At 42.4% G+C, this 26976-nt stretch overlaps 1 protein-coding gene and 1 long non-coding RNA gene across 11 annotated transcripts in view; both read left to right on the forward strand.

The window, feature by feature from the left end:
* KALRN (kalirin RhoGEF kinase) overlaps positions 1 to 26976 on the forward strand; it is a 474406-nt gene that overhangs the window by 356082 nt on the left and 91348 nt on the right. For 7 of the 10 annotated variants that reach the window (XM_039698296.1, XM_039698264.1, XM_039698216.1 and 4 more), the window contains exons 34-35: positions 21590 to 21619; positions 23160 to 23406. In XM_039698296.1, coding sequence (XP_039554230.1) covers positions 21590 to 21619; positions 23160 to 23406 — 277 coding nt within the window. The remainder of the gene's footprint in view (positions 1 to 21589; positions 21620 to 23159; positions 23407 to 26976) is intronic. The other 3 variants (XM_039698235.1, XM_039698246.1, XM_039698256.1) reach the window with 1 other exon arrangement.
* LOC120497152 lies at positions 39 to 544 on the forward strand. Its single transcript, XR_005626441.1, has 2 exons — positions 39 to 170; positions 266 to 544. It is a non-coding gene; the product is annotated as an uncharacterized LOC120497152 (long non-coding RNA).

Here is a 26976-nt window from a genome sequence, read left to right on the forward strand (position 1 = left end):
GAGCACTGAGGCTCTTGAATGACCTGGCTTTTCTTGCAGTGGCTGAGCAGACTATGGCAGCATCCCCATCCCTCTGCCTCTCAGATATAACAGAGGTGTAAACCAGGCCTCCAGGGGTTGTTTTTGTGGGTTGCCTTTTGAAATCTCTGAGGTTTCATGTTCTTTCTTAGGTTCTGGCCTCTGCAGTTATTTTGCAGAAACTCCTTGCAACTCTGAAGTTCTGCTGCCTTCCCTGGGAACTGAACCTTTGGTACCTCTTTCTTAGGGTCTGGCCTCAGTGCAGTTATTTTGCAGAAACTCCTTTCAACTCTGAAGTTCTGCTGCCTTCCCTGGGAACTGAACCTTTGGTACCTTTTACCTTTATGAAACCTCTGTCCTTCAGACTTCTGGGAGAGAAATTTGAGGACTGGGGAAGGACTTGAAAAATCAACCCTTTCTCAGGCTCATCAAGTTCCTGCCTTATGACCTTCTCTTTGTGTGATGCCCATGTGTTATTTATGAGCACTTGGCTGCTCGTTTCCACAAAAAAAAAAAAAAAAAAAAATTGTTGAGGCTGAAGTACAATTAGTTATGTGGCACTGCAAAGGGCAAGAAAGGGGATAGTGAGTGCTGTTGTCCTGGGTTGGGCGGCTACTAAGGTCAGAGATGTAAGGCACAAAAGGTAAGTCTTTTGAAGAAATGCAAAGGAAACAGAGTGATATGTAAATCAGCTTTATTTCAAGTCAAGAAAAGCACCTCACTGTTCACCAGGTGAGTATCTGGTTCTGGGCCTCTCGTAGATCCACATCACATCCAGCCTTTGAGGATCAGCTGCTCAGGATTTTGTTTCAGTAGGAGTAGGATTTGCCTCCAGCCTTGGAACAAATCACTTTCCCTGTGAGGGGGGAAATAAAAGAATAAGATAGCTAAGTAAGTGCTGGGCTGAAGCAGATGTCTTTTAAACAAATATACAACTTATTTTGCATCTGCTGGTTCCCAAGTCCTTGCTTGCTGAGAGACAAAGAGCAGCACTGCTGCACTTCAGGAGAACCAGGATGTGCTCCCCAGGTACAGATCTGAAAAGTGGCCACTTGCATCCACAAACCTGGCATTTTTGCTGATAAGGGCAATACAGTCACTGCTAAAATTGATCCTAATGAATGAGAGAATTCCTTTGCTTTTCTGAATGCTATAACTGATTAATTCCCCAAAGAATTCTTCTGGGCATCCTATCCCTATGTAAAGACTATGGCTAAGTGGCTTAATAGGCTAAGTGCTTTATAAAACAGCTCTATAATATTTTAGTTGTCTCTTTTCATTTCAGTAACAAGCATAAGGGAAGCTAATGTCCCAGTATACAGGGATTTGCAATCACCATTAATGGGGATAATTCCCCTCATGGGAAACAATAAAAAATACCGTTGCCAGAGCTAGAACACTTTTCTAGATTTGCATTTCCATCACAACAGATTGTATCTCTCCTGCTAAATTTCTTTGTGCTCTAGAGGAGAAAATCTGGCAAAGAGAAACAGCTTTAATTGTAAAGATAAACTCATGATGGGGCACAGTAAGGGTGTCTGAGTTTCCCAAGACAGCATCTGTATGATTGAGGAAAATGAAATAAAATCATGGTAGCTATTAGTAGTACAGTGAGTTTTAAATGAGCCCTGAATGATGGCAAAATTAAGAAGAGTTTTTGCCTTTTTCACATTATCATCACTAATAGAAGGGGTCTCACTTGCTGTTTGTTCTGTTTTGATGGTAAATCCTGTCCTAACAAATATGCTGACAAGCTGTAAGAGAGCAACTGACTTGAATTGCATGGGAGGTCTGTCTCATATTCCACACCCATCTTAGATCTTGTTTTCATGTCTTTAAAATATGCAGCAATGGAGATTAATACATTGGTTTGCTTTTTAATGAGTGAACCTTGGATTTGAAGGTTTGCTGCAAATTCTTTTATTTAAATGCTTTCATATTTATGGCGCCATGCTTAGAATGTTATGAATAGCATTATCTGGCTATTAACTCTTGTGACAAGATGGATTTTAGGATTAAATAAATTGTGAGCATTCCTTTTAAATTGCTGGAGCTAAAGGGGCTAGGAGTGTAGGAGTGGTAGATTACCCAGCTGCAGTCATTCCTCCTGCACAGCCTTGTGATATGTTACAGGGGTTCTGGTGGCTGAGTAGGAGGAAAGAAGTCACTGGAAGCAGCTCAGATTGCACAGCCTTGACTCACCCCACAGGGTAGGTGACCAAGCTCTTTCATGAGCAGCAGGCAGAGAGAGGGAATGGCAGCCTTGATTTAGCACAATGTAAGCTCCATGCTGGGCATATAGTTACTGTCCTTTGAAATCAGTCAGATTTGAACCTTTTGTGCTTAGTTGTGATTGCTATGCTGCATTTTTTTCCTCTGCCTACCATTATGAGCTGGTGCAATGTGCTAAAGCAAGTGATTATTCCAGGAGCTGTTTGAGGGTCAGCATGTTTCCATTGTGTGACTGGTCCCAGTGATTTTTTTTTGGTGCAGAAAAATAGACAGTTTCTCTTTTCTTCAACTGCAATATAACAAATATAGAATTCTCTCCTGCTAGAAGTTATGTTAGAATGCACATATGAGCTGTCTGCATTCAGCTGCCTATCCCACCTGTGCATTCCCACCTCCGCTTTTGGAAACAAATTCCAGGCCAAACCCTGTCTCTTTTAAGCACATGAAGACTGACTTTAGTGGGGCCTGAATCTGTGTCCTCTCTCAAGCAGGTTATTGCTTTGAAACAAGATAATGTTATGAGTCTCCTATTGGCTTTGAGCCAACTCTAGTCTTTTAGTCAAGCAAGGAAGAGTCATGTTTGTAGACATAAAGATTAAACATTTCCATCCTGCTGTCACAGCTGTTTCCATTGAGAAGTGCTGGCTGCATGAAGAGCTGCTACCATTTACAGTCAGCTGTTCCTTGGAACAAGCCATCCTCTGTACTCACCTTTCCAGCTTCCGCTAAAGTGCGTTCTTGGGTGATTCATTCTTTGCAAACAAACTCTTGACTAGGTGATCATTTCCTTACCTGTTTCTCATGTTCATGTGTTATTCCCCTGCCTGCTGCATAGTGTGCAGTGGTTTATTCCATCTTCAGTTTTTTAAAGAAAAAATTAAGTTTCCGATCTTTAATTTTTCCATACATCTAGGTCCAACCTCGTTGTTGCCAGGAACTTTGTTCACTGATGCTGGTTAGTTGAGGAATTGTTTCTGTCCCACCATCTAGTTTTAATTTCAGCCAGTGTTCTGGCTGGATAACTGGCCCAGTTATTCAGGTTAGTATGACTCAGTTGTATCAGGCAAAGATAAAGGTTTCGTGTTACTACATTGATTTCAAATACAGCAGAAATTAATGTCACTGTCACTGTTGGGTGAGGTTTTCATATTAATGGAATGTGAAAGGAACAGGAAAAGGGAAGACAGTAAAGAATGAGTTGCTCAGTTCCAAAGAAATTAAATCAGGAGGTATGACCTTTAGTAGGAAAGAACTAGCAGGAGAAGGAATCACATGAACCTGTCTCTTATGTCAATGGATAAATTTGGCATGTTTCAGCACAAGGGGTAATGGGAACAAATGATACTATGATTGTCTTGTCTGTTCTGTAGGCTTGAACAGTAATGTCATTGGTCTGATCTTACCTGTGAAATGGAGAGCACAGGGTGCTTGTGAAAGCCTTTTGGTCTGATTGCTCAGGTTGTTATTTTGCAAAAATCAGAAGCACTGTCAGGCAGTGTGCCTGGATAGCAGGAGGTGGGAATGAGGCAGAAGAATGGGAACAGCAATAAAGCCTAGGAGCTGGGATGGGGAAACCACAGGAAGTGAGGCACATGAAACAGCCCCAGGGACTGGCTGGGTGTTCCAGACTTTGGACCTGATGAGATCAGCTCCATATCCCATTGGGGCTGGTTGTGTCCAGGTGGCCTTTTGGGTTTTCCTTTTCTGAGAGGAGACTGGTGAGGGCAGCTCATGGCAAGGGACCTGGTGGGACCCAGTTGTTGGCTGCAGCTGAGGAGGAATCTGACACTCTCCAAAGATACCAAGGAACCTGTTGGCTGAGATTCCTTCTCTGGGAATGGGACAGTATTGGTTAAAGATGTTCTTGGTGCTGGTGTGCTAATGCCTTTCACAGATTAATAGGAGAAATGGTTGGAAATATTGCCTTTTGGAGCAAGCTCCTTGCAAGCAAATTACAGACTGTGAGTAATAAATGCATTTGACAGCAGAGTTTTTGATTTTACAACATATTCATAACACCTCGGAGCACTTAGTACCTTGTTAACCTAATTAGTATACTCTGAAACTGCCAAGGCAATCTGAACAGCTGTTAATCACATGCCAAACTATCCAAGATCACACTTTGCTGTTACTGCAGAGGCAGCCAGGAGTGGATTGGCAAAGAAGCGGCTTTAAACGTCAGAATGCACAGACAACTGGTTACAGTAAAACCAAATAATGCTGAATCAGAAATGAATACAACAAAACAAGCCATCATACCATAGACTGGCCTGCCTCATTGGCACTTTAGGAACTATAGTGGTGTGTGAGTGGAAGTTGCTTATCCTGGAGCTATGAAAAGAGCTCTACATGGCTTGTGCTGAGCAATGCTGATGGTACCCCTGCAGCCTGGAGGCTCTGCAGGTGTTTTCTAGCATAGCCCAGAAAAAGGAGCACAACTGCAGCCTGCAAGCAATCAGACATGCACCTATACCTGACTTAACATCCTGGAATTGAGCAACTGCAGGTTATACCCACCCTGAGTAATTTCCAGTCTTTGGGGTTCAGGGCTAACATTAAAGTGCAGTTCAGCTCTCAGGAACAGGTGATCCTTGATCTCTGTTGCAAGACAGCTTTTAAAGATGTAAATGTAAAGTTGGACAGTTAGGTCCTGTCCAAGAGGAAAGACAGGGGATCATGTTAATTAACATGTCCATTAGGGAGCTGCTTTCCAAATCTGTTCAAGTTTCCATAGCAGGGTCTCTTATGCTACGGGAATGTCTAAGCTACAGCAGCAAAGCTGGTATGGTTTCTACTGACATAGCAATGGCTGTCTGTGTTCCTGCATTAGATATAAATAATACAAAAGATCCTGAGAAACTTTTAGAAATTGTATTTAACATAAAATAAAAACAGTAAGAGGATTCGTGTCAGATATTCCACCTCACCTGTCAGCTGATAAAATTGCAGTTTTCAAAATCTGCTGTCCCATTTGTAGCCAATACCACTGAATTGCAAACCTAATATATTTTCTCTAGGAATAACAGTGAAATGACAAATAAAGAGCATGAGTTAATGATGTATTAAACCCTGTTCATGTGAGTAATGCAAGTTAGCACCTGTTTATAGAAAATAAAATTAAGCTAGCTTGATATATTTTATGAGTTTATAATTCAGCTAATAGAGGAAATAGTGGTGGACTTTTGTAGGCATTTGATTTGGGCCATGTGATATTTTTATTAACTGAGGAGAACAATAGAAAATAAACATGTGATATATTAAACTATGGAAACCTGGCTAGTTGACAGATACAGATAAAATAGAATTATTATAGGGCAGGAAATTTTGTAGAGAAATCCAGGAGAGACTTATCCTTACCTTTATGATAGGAGAAAATTTTTAACCTAGTTTTATAAGGAAGCAACATTTTCTTTCATGTTTTCCACATCTGTTTGTGCTCTACCCTCTGACAACTTTTGTACCCATTGGACAAATTTTAAGCAACTTTGCAGAAGTTTCTGATTGTAACAATCATTTCTGTGGAAATCCACATAAGGCTAGGGAGAGCAACCAACAATTTGCTCTAATTAGAAGAAATGCAGTAGTATGAACACATGAATTTATGGACACACACGTTACTAGACACTACACATGGCTGAGAGACCCCATGAATGCTTGACCCTCAGGAAAAGCTGCACTGTAGCTGGAGACTCTCCACACTGTGGGAAGCTGGCCTGTGCTGGGTCTGCTCCTTAGGGACTGCTAGTTATGCACGAGAAGCCAAAAAAATTAAAAGTATGTCACTAATGCCTGCAGCTGGACGAGCAGTCAGGAGCAAATAGAACAGGCTGCTGATACAAATAGCTTGGCTGGCTCTCCATAGGTAAACAGGACCAGTCCTAAAAACTGCAGATCTCACTGGCATGGAGGGAAGGACATCAGTCCTCTTTTAGGCTCAGGGGCCAGTAGTGGTGTTGAGGAGTTGGTGACTTCCAGCACTGAGGTGGCTTTTCCCTTGCTAGGAAAGTGCTAATCCAAACAGCGTGTTTCTTGCAAAAAATAACCATTAGTTAAATGCAAGCTTGTGCTTGGTCTCATGAAGATATGACTGGCACTATCCCTGTTTCTGTGACTCAGAAGATATAGGAGAGTGGAGTCATCCAAGTTAAACATTGGACAAGAAAGAGAGATGGAGTTAGAACAAAGATCATCTATGTCCCAGGCCTTCTGCAAGGTTTTTTTTACCTTCCATATCTGTATGTTCTCATTTTTAAGTGGCAAACCAATCCACGGGAATAAAAAAGCAGCACCTTTCTTTGATGAAGGTTTGTAACAGCTTGTGGCACTCAGCACTCTTGAAACACAATTATGGTCTGCTCCGTTGCTAAGGCTTTTGGATTTTAATTATTTTGAAAACACGTTTGTAGCAGCATATACAAGAGCAACAGGGTAATAATAACAATAAAGCTATGTTGTGTTTTTGGTATAAACTCTTTGGTTTGGAGTTTACGATTTATGTGTTCTGGAACTGGATTCTTGCCTTATAAAACAATGCAGCAGCCTTTTCTCATTTAGTTAGCCATCCATTTTTATTAGGGTGCTCTATACAATGCCTGCAATAATATTATAAAGGTGCACAAGGTTCATTATTTCACAACAAGTGACTAGCCAAGACCATTATTATTTTTATAACAGCCAGGCTTTCTATTGAAATACAGTTTGGATTATAACCTTTTTTTTCCTCTTCCCTCTTCCTCTTTTCTCTACCCAAAGCTGAGATGTGCAATTGTTCCTTTTCAGATTGCTTTTCCACTCCCCTACAAAACATGTCGTTTTCTGTGAAATGGATGGATTATAATGGGAACAGATCAGTGATAATGCATTGCTGGAATACAGCTATCCCCAAGAGAGCTTATAACAATATCCAGTCTTCCTAAGCTTCAAAATCTGCAGTTTGGACAGCCTATGGTTCTAATATAGAATCTAGCTCTGAATTTTCCCTGCGCTTAGAATTCTTTGATGCTCAAATATTGTTTGGGTTCTGCCCTTTCTGTCACATTGCCATGGCAACTGCCTTGCATAAAATCCTATGCTCAGACAATACAGCCCCTGCTTTATAGAGGGCCTTGAGGCTCAGAAAAGTTGAAATTGTTCAGAGAGATGACTGAAGATTAATGACTGTGCTTTGAGCACCGCAGAGCACATTTCTGAAAATCATGGTAATTAAATAAAAAATACATACAGGTGGTGTGTTCTCCGAGTCAGGAGTGTTGACACCTGCTGGGAGTGGTGGAGTTATAGTAAATCTGCAGTAAAAACACCTGGGGCTCTTCTTCCAGCACATAGTTTCTTCATGCTAAATAGCTATGGTTTGTAATTGGCTGTGGTGGTTTTCCTTTGCCCATTCTCTGGCTGTAAATGGAACGCCCTGAGCAGGGTTCCCCACTGGGGCTGGCCCAGGCTGGTGCTGTGTGCTGGGCTCTCTCAGCCCAGTGTGCCCCTTGGGGAGGCCAAAGCTGCAGTTCCTGCCACTGGCCTGTTGTAATTCCATTGGCACATTAATTGTAAGGAAGATGAAAACAGAGCTGCAAATTGCTTGTGCTGAATCATAAACCAGGACGTGTTTCATGAGCCCATTAAGCACATGCCCTTGATGTTAAGCATATGCTGAGATCTGCTCCACAGCAGCAGAGTTTGGTTAAGTATATGTTTTTAAGTCCTGCACTGTTTTGAAGAGCTTTTAGAGTTGTGAACCACAGTGGGACAATGAATTAAATACGTTGATTGGATTTACAAAAGTGTTAGCTATTTTCATGTTCAGTAATAACATCTTTAATATTACTGCCACATTAGCTGTAAGCAGCCGTCATGCAGCAGGATTTAAAATAATCTTAATGGGAATGAAGGCATTTTGTCTTCCCCAAAAACAATAGAACATCCTTGGTTTAGACTTTGCCTGCCTCCAAAGGTGAGCAGTTCTCCTTGGGATAACCTCCAGAAGCACATCTGTTTGAGAGCAGTGTATTACAGCCTTATGTTACTAAAACACGTGTACTAGGAAAAGCCTAGCTTAGCTAAAAATCTCGTTTGTTCTAAGGGGATACAAATATTAACTCAAACCAGATGCATAAAGGCTAGGGACATCTTTGTTCACTACAGCAGGTCTTTCAAAACCGGTTTCGGATCTTATGTCTGCCCTATCAGATCTCTGTTTGCAAACACTGAGAAACCTGCAAGTATGGGAATTAATGAAAAATCTTTAAGTGTCAAGCAAAGAAGAAATGCATGCAGTCTGAAGGGGAACAGTAATTCATTTTGATATTTAAACTTGTTTTTAAATTAGCTGTTTGTATGTTAACTTCCTTAATTCAGAAGCTTAGCCATCTGTGTCAGTGAATTAGCCTTTGGCTGAAGTCTAATCATTGTAGCAACAAGAGGCAGGGGAATAAGTAGCCCTAGAGGATCCACAGGGACTATTTCCATGAGGTTGAATTTAGCATCAATCCCAGTACTTAAATAGAGGGTGCCCTTGCGTGGCTGCACAGGGTAGGAATCCTGCTGAGGCCAGCATGGCAGAAAGGCTGCTGGGGTTGCACAGCTGTTGGGAAGTGTGTTTTATTGCTCCTTGGAGATTGTTTGGGTTCATTTCCATATCCAGGACATGATCCTCTCTGAGGAGTGCTGGGTTCTCCCTTGATGCTGTGAGAATAGTAATGATTTCTATCACCAAATTTGCTAACCTGATGTTGATGGCCAAAATAGTCCATTGTTCTCCTGTTTGTGAACATGATCCTCTGTGAGGAGTGCTGGGTTCTCCCTTGGTGCTGTGAGAATAGTAATGATGATAATAAATAAATTTGTATCACCAAATTTGCTAACCTGATGTTGATGGCCAAAATAGTCCATTGTTCTCCTGTTTGTGCTGAGCTGCAGGTTTTGTAGCAAAAACCTAAGAAGCATTCGGGCAGCTGGGCCAGCCTTTTCCACTGGGGTTATTTCATGTCAACTGCTGCAAATTAGACACATAAAATTTATAATGTGTGGGTGTCTGTGCACAGAAATTTAGCTTCCTCAGTATTTACAGAACATAAAACAGTCCTCCTTGTTTAAGGCTAGGATGAACATTTCTGTCACATTAAGAAAGGCAACCTTATTTCATTCTGCAGCTGCTATTTAAATTCTACAAGATCTCTTTTAATCCTAGGCAAAGTTCAAAACGAGATGTTTCAAACATCTGCTGACTATTATGGGTCATGCCTGCTAGTAGAGGTAATAAATTATAGCCAAAAAGAGGATCAAATGTCTTAATAATGTTTTAGTTCATTACTTTAAAGATTGTCCTCTTTCTTTGTTATCTGTTCTCTTTTTGGGCATGGTAGTTAACATGCCTACAAAGAAGATCATGCTCTGAGTGAGGTGGTTGGGATTGCAATGGGATGAGGGTGACACCCTCTAGTTTAAGTTAGGGGAAAAACAACAAACAAGTTGGTTTCTCTATTTCAGAGCAGAGGGAAATCAAAATCAATCACAGAAGCTCACTCTGTGCTTTGTGCCAAAAACAAGATGGGTGGGTCTAGCAGAATATGGGAGAGAGGGCATTTCAATTTCCTCCAAAGAGGAGATAACAGATCAGCTTTCTAGTTTGTCATGGAAACCTTTTGTCAACCCAGTAACAATGACGTCAAGGTGGCAGTGGCACAGAGACTGGGTTAGTTAATGTAGCACACACCTGTTGGTCTGCCAGAGGGGAAGGTATGTTGGCTTTTACATTTTCTGTCCCTCATTCTAAACAACTTTGGTGAAGGTTTAAAAAGTGTTATTCAAGTCCCAATTTTTGTGGGCTGTAGCAGATTCTGACCACGGGCAGGTAGTGCTGGAGCTTTCACTCATTGAGAAATCCTGCTAAAAGGCATTGCTCAAGCAGTGCCATTCATTCCCTCCTGTTTTGGGAATCCTTTTAGAGGGTGATGACAGCAGACTTGTACTTCAAAAGAACAGCACCAAACTCCTTCAGTGTGTTTGTTTTGCTTAGGAGTAAAGGCTATTCTGGTGTTTACCAAAGGAGTTTTTTAGAAAGACTTCTATAAAAAGGGAAACCCAAATTTATTATGCCAGATATATAGCTGTAGATGTATAGCATTACACTGTAGCCCACTTTTGGAATGACCATTCTCCTGCCTGTTTCTCTGGTGGGTGCTGTGCTTTTGTGTTCAGTGTTGTTGATTGGCTACTTTTTCTTTTGTAAAGAGAGATTAGATCACTTTTTGCTTCCTTCAGTGTTGCTTGTGTGACTACCTTCCCAGTTTTAGTAATCAAAAAATGCTTTAACAATTCCTTAGAAATAAGCTTACTTCTTTTCATGAGAAAAGTATGTAAACAGGGAGAGCAGTCCATATTTTCTGCACTATTCACGTTTACCAGCAAAATCATAGAAGTTGTGTTTGCAGGAGACTTCAAATCAGTTAAAGTCTTGCACTGTGTCAACAGTTGATGCAGGTTCTGTTATTATGGCTAGAATGAATTTACTTTAGTTGCATTTCTTGTCTGTGGTAACACGTGATAATTTTCTTAAAGTGTGCCCTTGTTATTGCTAACCAGTATGCATGATACAGAATATTTCCTCTTATATAGCTTGAAAGAGAAGAAGTAGACCTATTATAGGAATGATGAGTCAAATTATATTGGGTTGCAAAGTAGAATTAAGGCTGAGAAAAAGAATGGCATAAATGACATAAAGTGTTCAGAAAAGGAAAATGCAGTCAACCAGTGTAAATTATATTTATTGTACAATTAGAACCCAACTGTATGTAGTAGTGCCAGTGAGTTGTAGAAATTTTTGCAAAGGAACTGCCTGGGATTATAATTGTCCAAACAGGCAATATTGATGATCCCTGGTATCCTAATGGAGATGGATGATGTCAAATGTCTGCCAAGTTTCAAGGAGGTAGAAAAACTAAAATTGGGTGATAAACATTGTTTTCTGTAGAAGATGAAATTGTCCTTCATATGAAAGAAATAAGGTTTAGCTATGTTAGTATTGTTGCCATTATGGTAAATTCTCAGGAGATATCTGTGAAGAACTGTAATTCTCTTTGGCTTCAGTTTGGAAAATGTTGCACATTCATCTATATTTTTTCTTTACACTCATTACTGGTGATTTCAGCCTGACAGAAAGGTATTTCATGTGATCTAAAGTCTCTGTAGTATCATTCAATTTTATTTGTGACATTCTCACTGGAAGGCTAGAAAAAAGCATTATAGACATTTTGAAATAAGACTCTTCCTGAGTTCTCACTCCCACTGATGGGTTGCCTGGCCCCCAGGGAAGGGGCCAGGCTCAGACACTGGCACATCTCCTGCTGCCTCCTCTCAGCCAGCTGCAAGTGTCCCCTCTGCCCCTGCCCTCTGCGGGGAGCAGCAGGAGCAGGGCAGTGGGAAAGGCAGTTCTTGGGGAGCCCAGGAGCCTCTCAGCTCAGGAGGGGAGGAAGGAGATGGCCTGTGTTGCTGCAGCTGGACAGTGATGTGCCAGTGACCAAACCCCTCTGTGTGCCTGCCTCTGAATACTGTGTCCCCTGAGTTTTCTCTCTGTTTTTTGCAGGGCCTTTTCAGACTCTTTTCAAACTCTCTTTGTTTCTTTTCCCATGCCTCAATGGTGCATATTACTGACAAAAATACCTTTGATATAGGAGAGAGGCAAATTCATTTATCTGCACCTTGGATCAATCCAGACATTAGTTACAGTACAATACAGAGCAGTGTGATAAAGGGTCCTTTTTTTGCTGGAGGGACAAAAAGGGGACCCAGAGAGAAGAGAAGGAAACAGTGCAGGCTGTAATAAGTACATGCCCTTAATAGGATCACTACTTACTAAGGCCTTGTGAACCCTGAGACAGGAAGATCGTTTACATTGTGTTTTCATTGTTTTCTTGCAGAAATTTATCCTTGAAAGAGCCACCATCTCATAACCATATTGTAAGGTGTGGTGATGCAAAAATAAATTCCTATTTCATGCAGTAAAGACTTATTCATTCTTTTCTACTTCAAGCATGTTTTCCCTCCACTTAGGACTCATTCTGGCAAACAGAGCATTTCAGCAGTTTCTTCTTTAGATTGGGTGGGGATTCATAAGGTTTGAACACACTGCTCTGCTACTGTATTGCCTGCGATAAAGGAAATTGCTTACTTATTATTTATCATTCTTATTTTATGAAAGGAAACAGATGTTTATGCCAAAAGTCTTCCAGCATAGATGAAGTCATACTGAATTCATAAAACAGAATTTTTTAAGGGAGTGTAATTCTGTGACTGAAAAAAAGAACTATTCAGCCAAAGAATAGCCCTGTTGGATATTCAGGTTAAGTAGGTGGGATAATACCATGCTAATTGCTACCGGCACAAGCATGGTAGGCAGGCTGTCAATGTAAGAGTAATAAGTGGAGTTGAAGCAAGAGTAACAAAGATTAATAGCTTTTTCCTTAATTTTAAGATTCTCCAGTATGCATCTTGAGAACCTGATCTCAAAGTGAATTAAATTTGTGTAAGGGAATTGCTCGGTTTCATTACAAGGTTGTTTATCAGCCTGCCTGATTATCACTGCTGGTATTCCCCACTTACCTTTGCCTAGCCCCAAGTCCCTGTGTCTGCTCTCCATCACTGCAGTCCAGGGCTCCCACAGCCCTGTTCCTTGCCAGTGCCTCTGTCCCGCAGTGCATGGGCTCCTCTTGGCCAGCCCGCCTGAACCCAGGATGCCACAAAATCCCTTACTATTCAAGCTGAAATAAACTAAGAGCCACTTTCAAATGCACTGAATTCACTGTCTTTCTGAGAGAGAATTTCTAACAGTTTATCTTTTTTTTCCCAATTACTAGCAAAAAATTAAAAGTGGTTCCCCCAAGCACATATCTTTATATCTGCCAATTAAGGATAAGATGGAGGATTTGCAAAAGAAACCCAAGGGAAGCAATGTCCAATTCACACTGAATTTCACTGACTTCAGGCTCTGTCCCTTCCCAGCAGCAGCTCTGTAACTGGATGTGTCCTCCACATGGTTTGAGACACACTGGATATGCTATTGACAAACATTAAATGTACTTGGCTCTCAGGCTGAAAATGTTACACTCAGCTACCAAAGTCTTTTGTTTCTCCTGGACACTTTCATTACACGCTGCCAAATACCCTGAGGATGTTTTAAGCTCAGATCATATCACCTTCCTCTGCATGTGTTGAGCACCAAAAGAGAAATGTGGTTTTAGGGAAGAAAAGAGCACATGTGGATAAACACAGACCTCTCTCTGTGAAAACTGAGGTTTCCATATTAGCTGAATTGAGTGTAGGAAGAACAGAAATGAATGTATTTGTCCAGGAACAATTTACATGTAACAGTGATTGCACAAGCCAGAGAATTTTATTGGAAGTGTCTTCAGGGAAAGAAATTAAGTAGGGGCTGGGAATGTGCTTATCAATAGACCTTATTATTCTGCTCAGCCTTTGATAAATGAACCTAGCAAGTTCTTTCAGGCTCCTCTCAATATTCTACTTGTTTGTGCTGAATTTCATTGATTCATATTTAGCCTTCCCTGATAATATGACATGACAGAAAATGTAAATGACAGAGTCAATGAGCATTTCTATTCAGTTGAAACAAAGAAAGTGAGATCAACTATCAAACTCTTTGGATTTACATTCTTTGAAATAGAATTTATTACATTGTTAGAAACGAAAACAAAGCACACCAAAAAAAAAAGTATGCAACCATTTTTTGTTATTGGAGTTAAAGAAGAAAAATTTTATGGAAGGAGTGTCCTTTGAGCATGCTTCAGTCAACTCTGTCAAACAGAGTGGCCAAAAATTATAAAATTAAAAACCTGCAGGTTCCTTTGGGAGTCACATTACAGTAGTACAAGCAACAATCTTTCATTTTAGAAGGGAAGCATATGACTGCAGCCAAAGGCCTTTCAATGCTATTTTAGGTAATCTGATCTTCATAAAGGCCATTGTAATCTCTGGTGCTGCTCAGGTTTTAGGCGATATTTTCATTTCATAATGCTGTTTCTGTGTCCACTGAAACATCTGCTTCGACGTGCCAGGCTCGATCATGCACACTGTTACATCACTTGGCAAATGAGGTCACATCAAGTAAATGGCAGCATTATAGAAAAGGGAGTGAAAACCCCAGGGTTTAACTGTTGGGAATCAACCCATCACGGGCTGAAGATGCTGCAGCAATGCTGGAAAGGCTCAGAGGGTGCAGTGGGCAAGGCAAGCAGTAGGGAGGACTCCAACACAAGTGATCATCTCTCCCAAGTTCTTTTTCCATCAGTGCCAAACATCATCTGAGGGTATTGGTATGCAACAGTTTTGCAAACTCTCCCACTCACAGCTGGCTTTGCTTCAAGCAGAGTTCACCCCTGCAGCCTTTCTGCAGCAGCAGTGGCCTGGTTTTATGTGATGATTAATGGGAAGATTGAGCTGAGCAGATCATTAGGATGCCCTCAGCCATCACATGTTCTTTCAGCCTGAAGCCTGCCTGGCACCCAGCACCTTCCATCAGTCATTTGGTAACATGCATGGTTTATCTAGTGTGTACTACATCCCTCTGAAAATTCACTGTCTTCAGTGTGACACTTGCAAAGGGAAAAGGGGCAGGAAAATGTGCCAGCCAGAACCAGGTCTTCCTTTAGTGGCTTGGAGATGAACACCACTCACTGTCACCATTCCTCCCAATGCATTTTCTGTATTCACATCTGCAGTCCCCTTTATGATCTATTCAACTAACCTAGTACTGAAAATCATGCAAAGCAGCTTGTCCAAATCCACCTTTGAATCAATTTTGGGCCTAAGGCTCTGATTTATAGTAATGGGACCTAGGGACCAATAATAAGAAAAAAAATAGCAGCTATTAAATCTGTAAAGAGGAAATGACTTGGAAACAGGGGGATGCCAAGCTGGTCTCTCCAGCAATGGCAGAGGGGAGTCAGGCTTACAGGGCCATATGGCTTAGACACAGTTTAAATAATCTCCTCCAATTAAAAACAAAGCCAGTTTTATGTCAAACATCTGTTCTGTGAATGCATCAATTTGGGCAAAAAAAAACCATCAGAGGATATTGTAAGTACTTCATGATGGTTTTGGTTTCTCTGTGCAGATCCCCACCCATTTGAGCGGGTTAATATCCCTGAAGGAGGAGTGCTGTGGTTTCCTATGATGCTAACAGGCATGAGGGCAGGCTTTTGTGTTTCTGTGTGCTGGGCTCCCCATCTGTGCTGCCTTCAGATATCCAGCATTCGTTGCAGGGGAGGGGGGATGTTTTAGGAGGGTCCAGAGCACTGGGGGCAGGTCAGTGAAGGTCAGCAGAGGGTCTGCTGGGCATGGCTGCCACTGGAGAGGATATCTGTCTAATGTAATCAGTCTTATTTGTGTCTAAACCACAGTGGTACTTGGCTACTAAATCCTGATTACTACATGCTGGCAGAGGTGAGGAAGAGAATATAAGATTATCCTTTTTCTGCCTTCAAGCCCTCATTTCTTATAGTAGAACCAGAAAAAAACAGCTTTGAAGCAATCCACAACTTCTGGCCTTGGAAATGTCTACTTTTTACTTGACAAGGAGAGGGAGATCTCTTGGGTATTGATTGAAATTATCACTTTTCATCAGTCCATTAAAAGTATAACTGTGCAGACAGCAATGTACCTGTTTAAAATAATTATCCAGATTATAAAGGAAATATAATCTGGAGATATGTGTATTAAGCAAATCTGATCTAGTGTACAAACTGAGATTTACTTTGTTCTAAAGCATCCTTAGGTGGCCTTATTGTGCTTTTTTTTAAATTTACTGTTGTATCATTTGCTTCCTTCCCAAGAGAGACATCTGAGATTTCTCCTCTGGTTACTGTGAACCCTTGTTTACAGTTCTTCAGGTAACTGTTTCCTTTTGGTGTAATTTAAAAGCTGAGGTGGTTAATTAAGGACCTAATTATTTCCTGATGTTGATATCAGGGAATCTGTAGGTTCCTTGCTGAGAAACAAATAGTTAGGGTCATACTCAGCTGGGAGCACTGTGGAAGGAGGAAGATTTCTCGAATATTCTTTGGTCTCCCTTCTCAAAATTCTGCTCAGGGCAGAATGCTCTGCTTAGATAAAGTCAGATATTCATATAACCCACCTTTTGCAAGGGGTCATTTTCTTATCCCTTGAGTTTCTAAAGCTTCCATCAGACTCAAACACTCCTTTTCCACCAGTACCAGGTATGTGATGCCAGCAGCTGGGTTTCTATTTTAAACTCATCAGCTATGAAAAAAGACATTTACTGTGCACACTTTCCTCTGCTGCTTAAACCTGGAGGTGTTTCACAGAGTTCCTGACCAGAATACATGATCAGATTTTGTGTACTTGTTAGGAGTGTCTCAGGAGCTGGTGTCTGATGAATCATCTGTGCCTGGAACTCTTGATCCTTGGTTCAAAATGGTGCCAAACATGAAAGAAAACAGCTAGTCAGCTCCCTGATTTCAGTCTGTTCTAGCATTTTTATTAACCCTGTGTTGGTTTAGAACGTCTTGTGGCTGCAAAAGACAGCAGGTAGGGTTTACCTCAGAGGGTTTCAGCCATCTGCCTTGCTCACCCTCCAAAACCAAAGGGTTTTGGAGCCAGATGTGCTGTCTGTGTGTCACTGAGGAGCACAGATGATATTTGCTCCATTTTGTGCTTCTCCAGGGAAGGGAAAATAATGGAATTTGGGTACCAGCTCTCTGAGCCAAATGCCATGAGGAAACCTTCAGATCAAACACAGGCATGCTCTGGTTCAATTTGTTGTGTGAAACAAAATGGGTCTGGTTGTCTTTATCTTCAAAAGCATTTTTTATAGCTAGAAATGCTGTTTCATTTGGATCAACTTTAGTCTTACTTTCTGGAAAAAAGGCTCCAGAAATAATTCAGACAGCTCCATTCAAGCTGTTCTGCAGATGTCAGCATGTGCCAGAGTCCAAAATCCAGCAGAGTCAGGATATGGCCATCTAGTAGGAACTCCAGCAAGAGATGCTGGAAAGGTATGTGCTATTTGAGACCATAACACCAGATTTCCTTTCCTTTAGCATATTTATATGTCCCACGTGCCATCTGTCTCTTCTTCCTGCTCTGGAAGAACTTGCTGTGCTTGTATTTATAATGCTGCACACCCAGATACCTCTGTTATCTCCTTGTTGAGAGGAGCAAAGATGGCATATTTGGCCCATTGGATGTCACCATTTTCCCAGCCATGTGTTTGATTAGTCGCCTAAATATAAACAGACCTTCTCCTGAAGCTCAAGCTTCAGGAGATCCTCTCTGTTCAGTCACACAAAGCAGAAAGAGTGGGAAGCCCCAACTCCATCTTCATGGAAGATGGGGCCTGAGGACTAAGAAGGACTCAGATGAGTCAGGCATTTTCCATTGATTTTTCAGTTCAGAGCTATTCAGTCCAGAGCAATGCTACTGACTGTAGCAGGTTATTCCTGGTTAGCCCACAGCTCCTGAAATACAGCCTGTCTCCCCAGAAACAGCCCTGAACAGAGACAGCAAAGCATCCTCCAGCATTGCCAGGGCTCAGCATCCTTTAGAGTGAGAAACATGGGTGACTCAGAGTTCACACTCCAAACAGAGCTTGTTATAGAGTAAAACAACTAAAGCAATTCTCTAGCACTGAAATTCCTCAAAGGCTTTTTCTGAATTTGATCTCTCACTCTCTAACCTCCCAGTAAAAAGAAAATCTCTATGAAAGTACAGAAATTTTCACAAACAACTCCACGGGGGATAAGATTTCTCATGTCTGTCCCCCAGCTAAATTGACAGCTCCTGGATTTATTTCGGTGCAGACAGAACCAACATGTAAATGGTTTTATTCACTTTTTTAAATCTCTTGATAAGAATGCAAATCCCATTCTTGCTCCTACTGCCTTTCTCACCCTCTTGAAATAGGCTGTTTATGGCGACTAAATGCTTCTATTCAAAACTGGCTTTCATCCAGAACCAGACAGGCAGAAAGCCTAAAAGCAACAGAAAACTAGCAATTTATATTAGGCCATGGTGCTGCAGCACACAAAATGCTTTGTTTAAAGTAGCTGAGCTCTGTGTCCTCTTGAATAGATGTAAATAACCAGCTTGTGTGGGTTTCCACAGCAGTGCTGGCATATTTCAAAACACTTACACAAACTTCAGACACCCACTTCCAAATACCTGCTCTCCCTGTTGGAAAGCTAACCATGCCCACTTCACTTTCACCTGGAGTGGATTTAGTACTACTTCAGATCTATTTTAGGGATTTATTTGAGGGAAGGAAGGACAGCCTGTGACCTGGTAGGTGTTTTCCATCTGCACTATGATGATGAATATGCCTCTGGTGTTCAGCCTTGCTTCCTCTGCTGCTGCTTTGTGGCTGAAAATGAAACAGGTGCACACAGTGGCCATGCACACACACTGTGACTGGGGAAAGACAGTCCCATGTCATCCTGCACTGACCAGTGCCTTCCTGCTCTAGGAGCAGCCTGGACACCCTCACAGCAGGATGTGACCATGCCTGGGGTCATTTTGGTTGCTTGTACTTCACTCTCCTGCAGCTGATGGGCACTGGGGTGGGTGTTCCCAGGAGCAGACAGGCTCAGGTGTCTGACAGAGCTCATTCCCCAGAGTCAGTGTCTGCCATAAACTGCTCACATCAGTGCTCTGAGGTTTGTAGCAATGTCCTGCAGCAGAGAGGGGATTTCCCGAGGACTGTGCCTGGGTCCCTGCCCACACTTGTGAACAGGCAGGGCTCCCCTCTAGCTCAGATTTGATCACTAGATTAAAATAACCTGATGAGAACATTTACACACTGAATGCACAGTGATGTTCTCTAGCCCAGGAACTCGTGGAGGCAGAGGATGGGAGATGGTTTGCTGATGGCAGGCACTGTGGAGACGGGCTGGGGCTCCTGCCAGCTTCTCTCAGGACATACAGCCACTCCAGACAGCTTGGGGCCCTCTTGCTTCCTCATTACATTTTGCTATTTGCTTCTACCATTTCCTTTTCTTCCTGATTTTAAGGCTGTTGCTTGCTGTGTAATTTGTTTGATCTGTCCCTGTGTCAGATCTTTCAGTTATGCCTTGTGCTCTGCAAAGGCATGTTGCATTGTTTGTTTTTTTTTAATGTGCCTCGTTGTGCCATATACAGATTAGAGTGCTGTCTGGGTTCTAAACGTATCCAGTCAGTGGCTTTAATGGTGGTTTTAATCACAGGAATAATAAAGGTGAACATTATATGTTAAAATGTGAAGCCATTTACCTGTGAATTTCAACCCCAAGGGCATTCTCTATTTTCTTTCCAAAACAAATGCAATATGTGTGAGACCAGCAGTCCATCTGTATTCCTATTTCCATGCTGCAGCATAGATGGAAGCATGATATACTTCTCAGAAGTTGGAAAATTGTTCTCTAAAAACAAATTAAGTAACTAACTAACAGCTTGAGTGATCACTTTGCAGGTGAAATAATTTCTGTCATCGGGAATCAGATGTATTTGCATTATTCCTCAGTGGCTTACAAAATGTAGATATATATTAGTATATCATAAATTTTCCAGAGAGATTACTTTGCTGTGGGTTAATTTATTAAGAAAATGTTCTTTGTGGTGTGGTGGTATGTAAGACACGGAACAGGCCTGGGAAATACTTGGAAGCCCTTGGGCAACAGGAAGGGTTCTGTTCTTTGGAGCTGGCACCTAAAAATGATCTGTACCTTTTCTGTTCTTTGGAACTGGCACCTAAAAATGAACTATGGGCCCTCCCTGAGCTAATTGCTTGTACCTACCACCTGCACCTACCTGTAAAAGGGAAACTGCTTAATTGCACCTGCCAAGGAGGGGCTCTTTCTCTGGAAATGTGTTATTTTAGCACTGGCTCCAGCCATTCAGCTGGAGCATGTGAAAGCCCTGGTCCACATTTCCATGCAGCGGATCCTGGAGCAGCAGATGATATAAATTCATGTGCCTTCAGGGATATTCAGGCCTCCAGGGAGCTGAGGGAAGCAAGCTCCCTCCCTCACACATCAAAGATATGGTCTGAAGGTGGGGAAGGGCAAGAATCTTGAGTGCTGAGGCAGAACTTGATCACACCAGGTGCCCAGGAGCTCCTCCAGGGGAGGATCACTTCCTGTTCTCATTATATGAAATTGCTGTTATAATGAATCCAAGCAAACAGGCACACAGAGCTGGAAGGTACCCAAGGGTCACGGAGCACACCTGCCTCCTCTGGGACAGCATTTACAGGTGTTGCCCAGATTGAAGCATCTGTTGGTGTCACAGCTGTTTAGTTCTTTTGGAAGGGGTGGCAAGGCCTGCCATAAACTGATGTTAGGTCAGCTGCCCCTCAGCCCCCAGAGAGGAGGGCAGGCAGCTGCTTAGGGCAGCACTTCCCAGGCTGGTGCTCACTGGGAAGTGCCTTGTTTGTCCCAAAATTTCCCAGGTGTCATCTTAAACAATAAAAATGACTTATTTTTCAAAATTCAATCTGAACCATCTGAAAACAATTTTTTTTTAATATTCTGAAACATCCTCTGCCCATATCATTGAAAGCAATGAGTCTGAGGATGCTGTCTGAACCAGCTCCTTCATGCCCAGACGCTGCACCTCGTTCTTGGATAAGCACCTCGGAGACAGGCAAGAGTTAATTATTTATATCAAATTCAGTTGCTGTGAGATGGCAAACACGGACACCTAGTGGTGCTCCGGGACAGGGCATGAAGGCTCTCAACAGCTCTGTGGGAGAGAAGCTGATAGAGCAGAGTATTTGTTCACATTTTCCCCTAAAAGAAGGAGAGATTTTATTATTTTTCAAGAAGATATCGTAGATAGCATAATTTGGGGGACAGAAAGTTTACTTAGCATGGAATAATGGAAGAATTAGGAGAAATCCATCACTTTTGGTAAGATTTGTCTGTGTATTTAGCATGAAGTAATCATTTTTTTTTCTTCCTGTCTTAAATATCCCACACCACACCAAATACTATATTGGGTCAGGAAGATTTTCTACTCTTCAAATTAGTCCATAGCAAAGAAACTTGCAAATATCGTAGCAGTATCTCATTCTTACAATCCCTGTGAATGTCTGTTCTCCAGTTATGGGGAGATTGTCAGCATGATGAGTGGTGGGTTTGATGATAAGCTGCCCTGCTAGGTGCTACACTGACCTCTTGTGCACTTCCATCAGTGCACTGAGCTCTTTCTACCAGGATTAATGCCAGCACTTTGTCTGAACGGCCTCAAACAGCTGCCATGGTTTGTTTTGTTTGTTTGTTTCTATTTACTTACAAATAATCTTTCAGAGAAATATTTCCTTCTTCTTCCCCAAATCTAGCATTTCGTCTACGGCAGAGACACAGGACAGGTGAGAACCAGTCCTTGTCCACTGACCCCTTTCTGTAATTGTGAATATCACCCCTGTGAGTGGGATTTCTTTCACATCTGCATTGGACACAAAAACCTCTATGCCACTGAGTGGGAGACAGGCTGTTCCCTTGGGAATGTGTACTGGGGCTGCTTGGGCTGAGAGAAGGGATTTTGAGACTGTACCAGCTCAAGAGTGAAGTCTGTAGAGATTGTGTACTCTCCTCAAGGGCACCCACATTCAAGCTGAGAAGCAGACCCCAGTTTTTACTGATACCACAGTTATTCCGAATCTAACAAAATTTCTTCAAATTCAGTTGGGTTTACAAGTCATTCATTCAAAATTATTGTATAATATCCTTGGTTTTAGCTTCATATCCTAAGAAAATAAAATTTATAGTATTATGTTTGTTTACTATCCTCATCTTAAGAACTTTTGAATCAGTGAACTAATTTCTTTCAAAATTTCTATCAAATTTGACCCTGGAAAAAGAGCCCCAAAGATTCCTGTGTACCTCAGGGAAGCATGCAGCACACAGGACAAAGAGGATCCCTAACAATAGGCAGGCAGCAAGAAATCCAAATGCAGAGGAGCATTAAGAAAGATTCCTCAGGCCAGAAAAACTTTGATTCATTTTCATACCCTTTTAGACATGCAAGAATCCAACCCTGATATCTGATTCTGTTAAAGAAACCCCAAGATCTTTGTTAAAGATCCATAAATCACTTATGGAATATAAGCACAAGTGCTTATATTCCCAGTCCCTGGCTGTACAGAGACTGTGATTACACAGACCACTGTTGTTCTTCAAGAGTCACAGGGTGTGAGGCTGAAGGAAAGCAGCAGTTCCAGTACTCAGTACGGAAGTAAAATGTTACATTTATTCCTAGGTACAAATCCTGAAAGTCAGCATATAATCAATCACTCTGTATTTATATATTTACACCTCTGGGTTCCATCAGAGAGTATGGGAGGAGTTCTTCTGATCTGCCCCATCAGGATTTTGTAGTCTCCCAAGAGGTCCCTAGGGCAACTTTGGGAAGATGAGGGTACATTTCTTGTCTTCCAAGAAAAGAGAAGCTGTTTCCTCACTGCAGTGGTGGCCAGTGGGAATGTCTCACTTCTGCTGTAGAGGGATGAGCTGGAAGTTGTCACACCATGAAACACAGCACTGAGGCATCCTGGGCTATTGCCAAGCTAGAAGGTGACCCCAGAAATTAAAGCAACAAAAAAACCCCCAGGGTTTCTGATGGACACTCACAGCTAGAAGATTCACAGCTCAAAAACTCCCCCACAGCTAGCATTCAAAAGGTTACTGGGTGGGTAGCTTTGGTGTCTCACTTCAGCCCAGCAAAATCAATAAGAAGTAAAGGAAACCAGAGGCACAACGTGTTGAACTTTGACAAAACAAATTAACTTGGCTTCTAAGGAACACAAATCCTGTCTTTGCCAGTGTAAATATGATGCAGAGATGATTGCTTTCATCCTACCCTTGCTAACATCTATTCTTTTTTTTTTTTTTCCTGTTGAACCTGGGCAGTTGTCTGGAGGGTGTGAACTAACTGTGGTGCTCCAGGACTTTACAGCGGGCCACAGCAGCGAGCTGAGCATTCAGGTGGGGCAGACAGTGGAGCTGCTGGAGAGGCCCAGCGAGAGGCCAGGCTGGTGTTTGGTCCGGACCACGGAGAGGAGCCCACCTCAGGAGGGTCTGGTCCCCAGCAGCGCTCTCTGCATTTCCCATTCCCGCAGCAGTGTGGAGATGGATTGCTTCTTCCCTTCAGGAAAAGGTAGGCAGCAGCCCAGCTGCTTTAAGGTTGTTTTGGGTTTTCCCTTTTGTATCATGTAAGTGCAAAGCTGCTTGGGCTGCTCCTGCAGTCAGTGGGTAAAAGGCTGTTCAGTCCTTGGTGAGTTTTGTTCCCAGGTCCCTGTGAATGGGCACAGCACTAGCCTGACTCCATGTCCATGGATCAATGTTTGTACATGTGCGTCGTCTGCTATGTGGTAATCATTGTCTTGAGATTCTGGATAAAAATAAGATTTTTAAACAACAGAGGGACTGTTTTCAGTGCCTGAAGACCTAGAATGAGGGGAAGCCACGCTGTCTATACACCCAGGATGCCCCAAATTGTGGATATGTTATTTTATGATTGCCAAAGTGCACACTAGTTCATGTTCTTTTTGTATATCCTTGTCTGTAAATGCAAAGAGGCCACCAGTGAGTACTGGTACACTCTACTACCTTGTGAACTGGAGACATTGTGTGTAATGGCACAGTACCATGGGGGCAGAATCCTTTAAAATCAATGTGGAACAAAACACATCTCTGGTATTATCCTGAGAGCCTGGGCTTCACTCACAGTGAATGGTGAATACTGTTTGTCTCTGTGGTGTCTGTGGCCTCTTTAGTGGATGTTCTGTTCTGAGCAATGTGTGTCCCACATACAGCATCCATGCAACCTGGCTTAGGTGATGCTCCAGACTGATAGATCAGGATTGGTTCAGGTCAGTGTGGCCAGAGCAGGTCTGGTTTTGGCTATGGCCCTACTTCTGGCCATGCACAACACAAGTAATGTCCAGGGAGGAAAGGTTCCTATCATCCCACTCCCGACTGGAAGCCAGCAACCTGAACTGTCTTTTTAAATTCTTTTTTCCACTCAGCATTAAGAGAAATAGAATTTGATCCATTGTTGCTTGAGCAAGTTAGGCTTGGTGGTTTTGTTTGTTTGGAGAAAAAGCACTGAAACTGTGCTGTAGTTTGTCCTCGCTCCCTGCCTGCACTCCCGCTGCGGAGGCTGGGAGTGGGACACACGCCCAGGACAGAGCACTGCTGTAGGGCCAGACTCTGCTATCAGACTTTCCCTGCAAGAGGATCTGATCCAAACCCAGGGGGGAGAGCTCAGCTCCTCTCAGATTTGATCCCCTCAGCTGTCAGCTCTGTCTGCAGTGTGAGCTCCAAGCTCCTCATGCACTTCTCAGACCCACTGGCACCTCTTCTCCCTGCTGCATTCCCAGGGCCCTGCCCTGCTGCTGCTGCTACCAAGGGAGCCTGTCCTGGTCCTCAGCTGAGAAGTGCTGCAGTTGCTTACATGCACATTTTCTGGGACTTAACAGAAAGGTAAAGCTGAAAACCAGCCTGCTCTGCGTAAGAGCAGTCACTGGCTGGCATGACTCACAGGAAGCTGGGGACGTGTCTGCTGTGTGCATGGTCCAGCAGCTGGGCTTGTCTCCGCTCAAGGGCACTGTGAAACACCACCCAAACCTCATTTGAGTGTCAGGTTGTAGAGCTTTTCCTTAAATGAAATAAAACTTCAGTATTGCAAGAATAGGCTGTGAAAAGGGAAGCAGGGATGAAGACAGGGTGGTGCAGGGGCTGGAGGCTGGCAGGGGACATGGAGACTGTTTTTGGCATGATTGTGTGAGCTTCAGGGCAGAACTGCACCCCGGGTAGGGCAGGATGGGCACAGTGCTGGGCTGTGGCTGGTGGACCAGCTCCCCCTGATAGCTGGAAGCCACCAGGCTGTGTCAGCAGAGCCCCAAGGCTTTGCTGGCACACTCTGCCTGCCTGTGGGCAGGTTTTCTCACCTAGCACACTGCCACTGCTCCTGGGCTGGAGCTGCCTCTTGGCACAGCACCTCTGAACAAGTGAGTCTGGGGCAGGCTGGCTCCAGCCATGTGTTCATGGCCTTTATTTCCTTTATATCTCTTTCCCCCTTGGCCTCAGTTTTCTTCCTGCACATACCAAAGCTGTATCAGGGAGCCTCAGAATTAATGAGATCTCCAGAAGTGCAGCTAGAAATAATAAAAATAACCACCCCGTCCACAATTTTGGCCAGTGTACAGCAAATAGGCTCTGTGTCTAATCAGTTCTCCCTCTATTAGGAAAACAGGAAATTGTTTAAACTGAAAGAACAGATGCTGGGAATAAAGAAAGAGGAGTAAGTTTAAAGGGGAAAATGCAGTAGCTGCTGAAAGAGCCTGCTGGTCTCATGAGGTGCTGGAAAGATTAGCATGACAAATGGTTTCTAACTATTCAGAGTTGTGCCCTTGTCTACTTCCAGTAGCTTTAGGCACTGGTTGCATGCAGAATTCCTTGGTCCAGACTTCCACAATTTTTTGCCTTTCTCTACAACCAGAACAAAGGCTTGCACATTTTATATCAACATTAATGATGCTCCTGGTCTGCTTCAAATATGTAAACATACACAGTTGCAGAAAAGCAGGTTAATAGCTGAATTTTGCTTGCAATTACCAAGGCACATAATTCTTTGCTTTTACAAGCACAAGTAATTTTAAGAACAGAAAGTACCTGTACTCAAAACTTAACATTTCTAATAATAGTATTTACCACCTATTTTAGGAATATGCAGAGTTTTGCCAAGTATCAAAACATAGTTACATTTTCATAGACAGAAACAGCAAATTACTCTGTTTGGTCTTATTATAAGTAATGGTGGAGTATAAATGTAACTCATAGTTCATGGAAGCTACCTATTGTCCTTAAAATTAAGGATTAAAGAAAGTAATATGTCAGCTAACATCTGAATAGATGAAGGCTTGAATTTGGTGGGATCACCAGAACATTTTGTAAAGCATCTGTGCAAGTCCTCATCAAGCTTTTCTGAACAGTCTAACTGAAAGCCACTAGAAATGCAAAACCAAACCTCACAACTGAGCATGTGCTCTGTCTGGCTCTCACTCTTTTACACTATTCCTTTGAAAATCGGTGGTGAATTAACATAAAATATTGCAAAGGGAAAGACACTGTCTGATTATAACAGAACACACCCAGAAGAGAACACTTCCTACCTTTTGTAATGAAATGTCTGTACAGATCTCTCTTGTGGATCACTAGGAGTGCAGAGACTTTAAGGACAGGTGTCTCAGCCTCCCATCTGACTCCTGGCTGTGTTCCTTTGGAGAATACACATTTGATTTTTTCATGACCTGACTACAGCTTAGAGTACAAGTATCCTCCTGCCTGTCCTTCCTTTCTGATGATCTGACAGTGTTTGCAATTACGCTCTGTAAAAAGGCAAACAGGTTTCTGGGATTAACCTTTTTCAAGTGATACACAGATGATTGAGTAAAAGGAATTTGTCTGCAGTCTCTGTTACTGGGCTCCAGAATTTGCAGGATGTTGTTTTTCTGACTGGTATTCTTGGGGAGGAAAAAGAAAGATCTCTGGTACTAGAAATGAAGCTCTGTTTGAACTATCTCACATGAATATATACAGGAAAGTTGTGACTTTTATTTCTGTATCTTTTATCCTATAATAGAGCTCTAAGGTATTAAGCTATAAATTTCAAATTAAGAGAGAAATCCACTTGGATAGAAAGGAATTTAATGACCTTCATTAA

Source organism: Passer montanus, unplaced genomic scaffold, assembly GCF_014805655.1.
Source record: "Passer montanus isolate IOZ18808 unplaced genomic scaffold, ASM1480565v1 scaffold1, whole genome shotgun sequence".
Taxonomy (NCBI): Eukaryota; Metazoa; Chordata; class Aves; order Passeriformes; family Passeridae; genus Passer; species Passer montanus.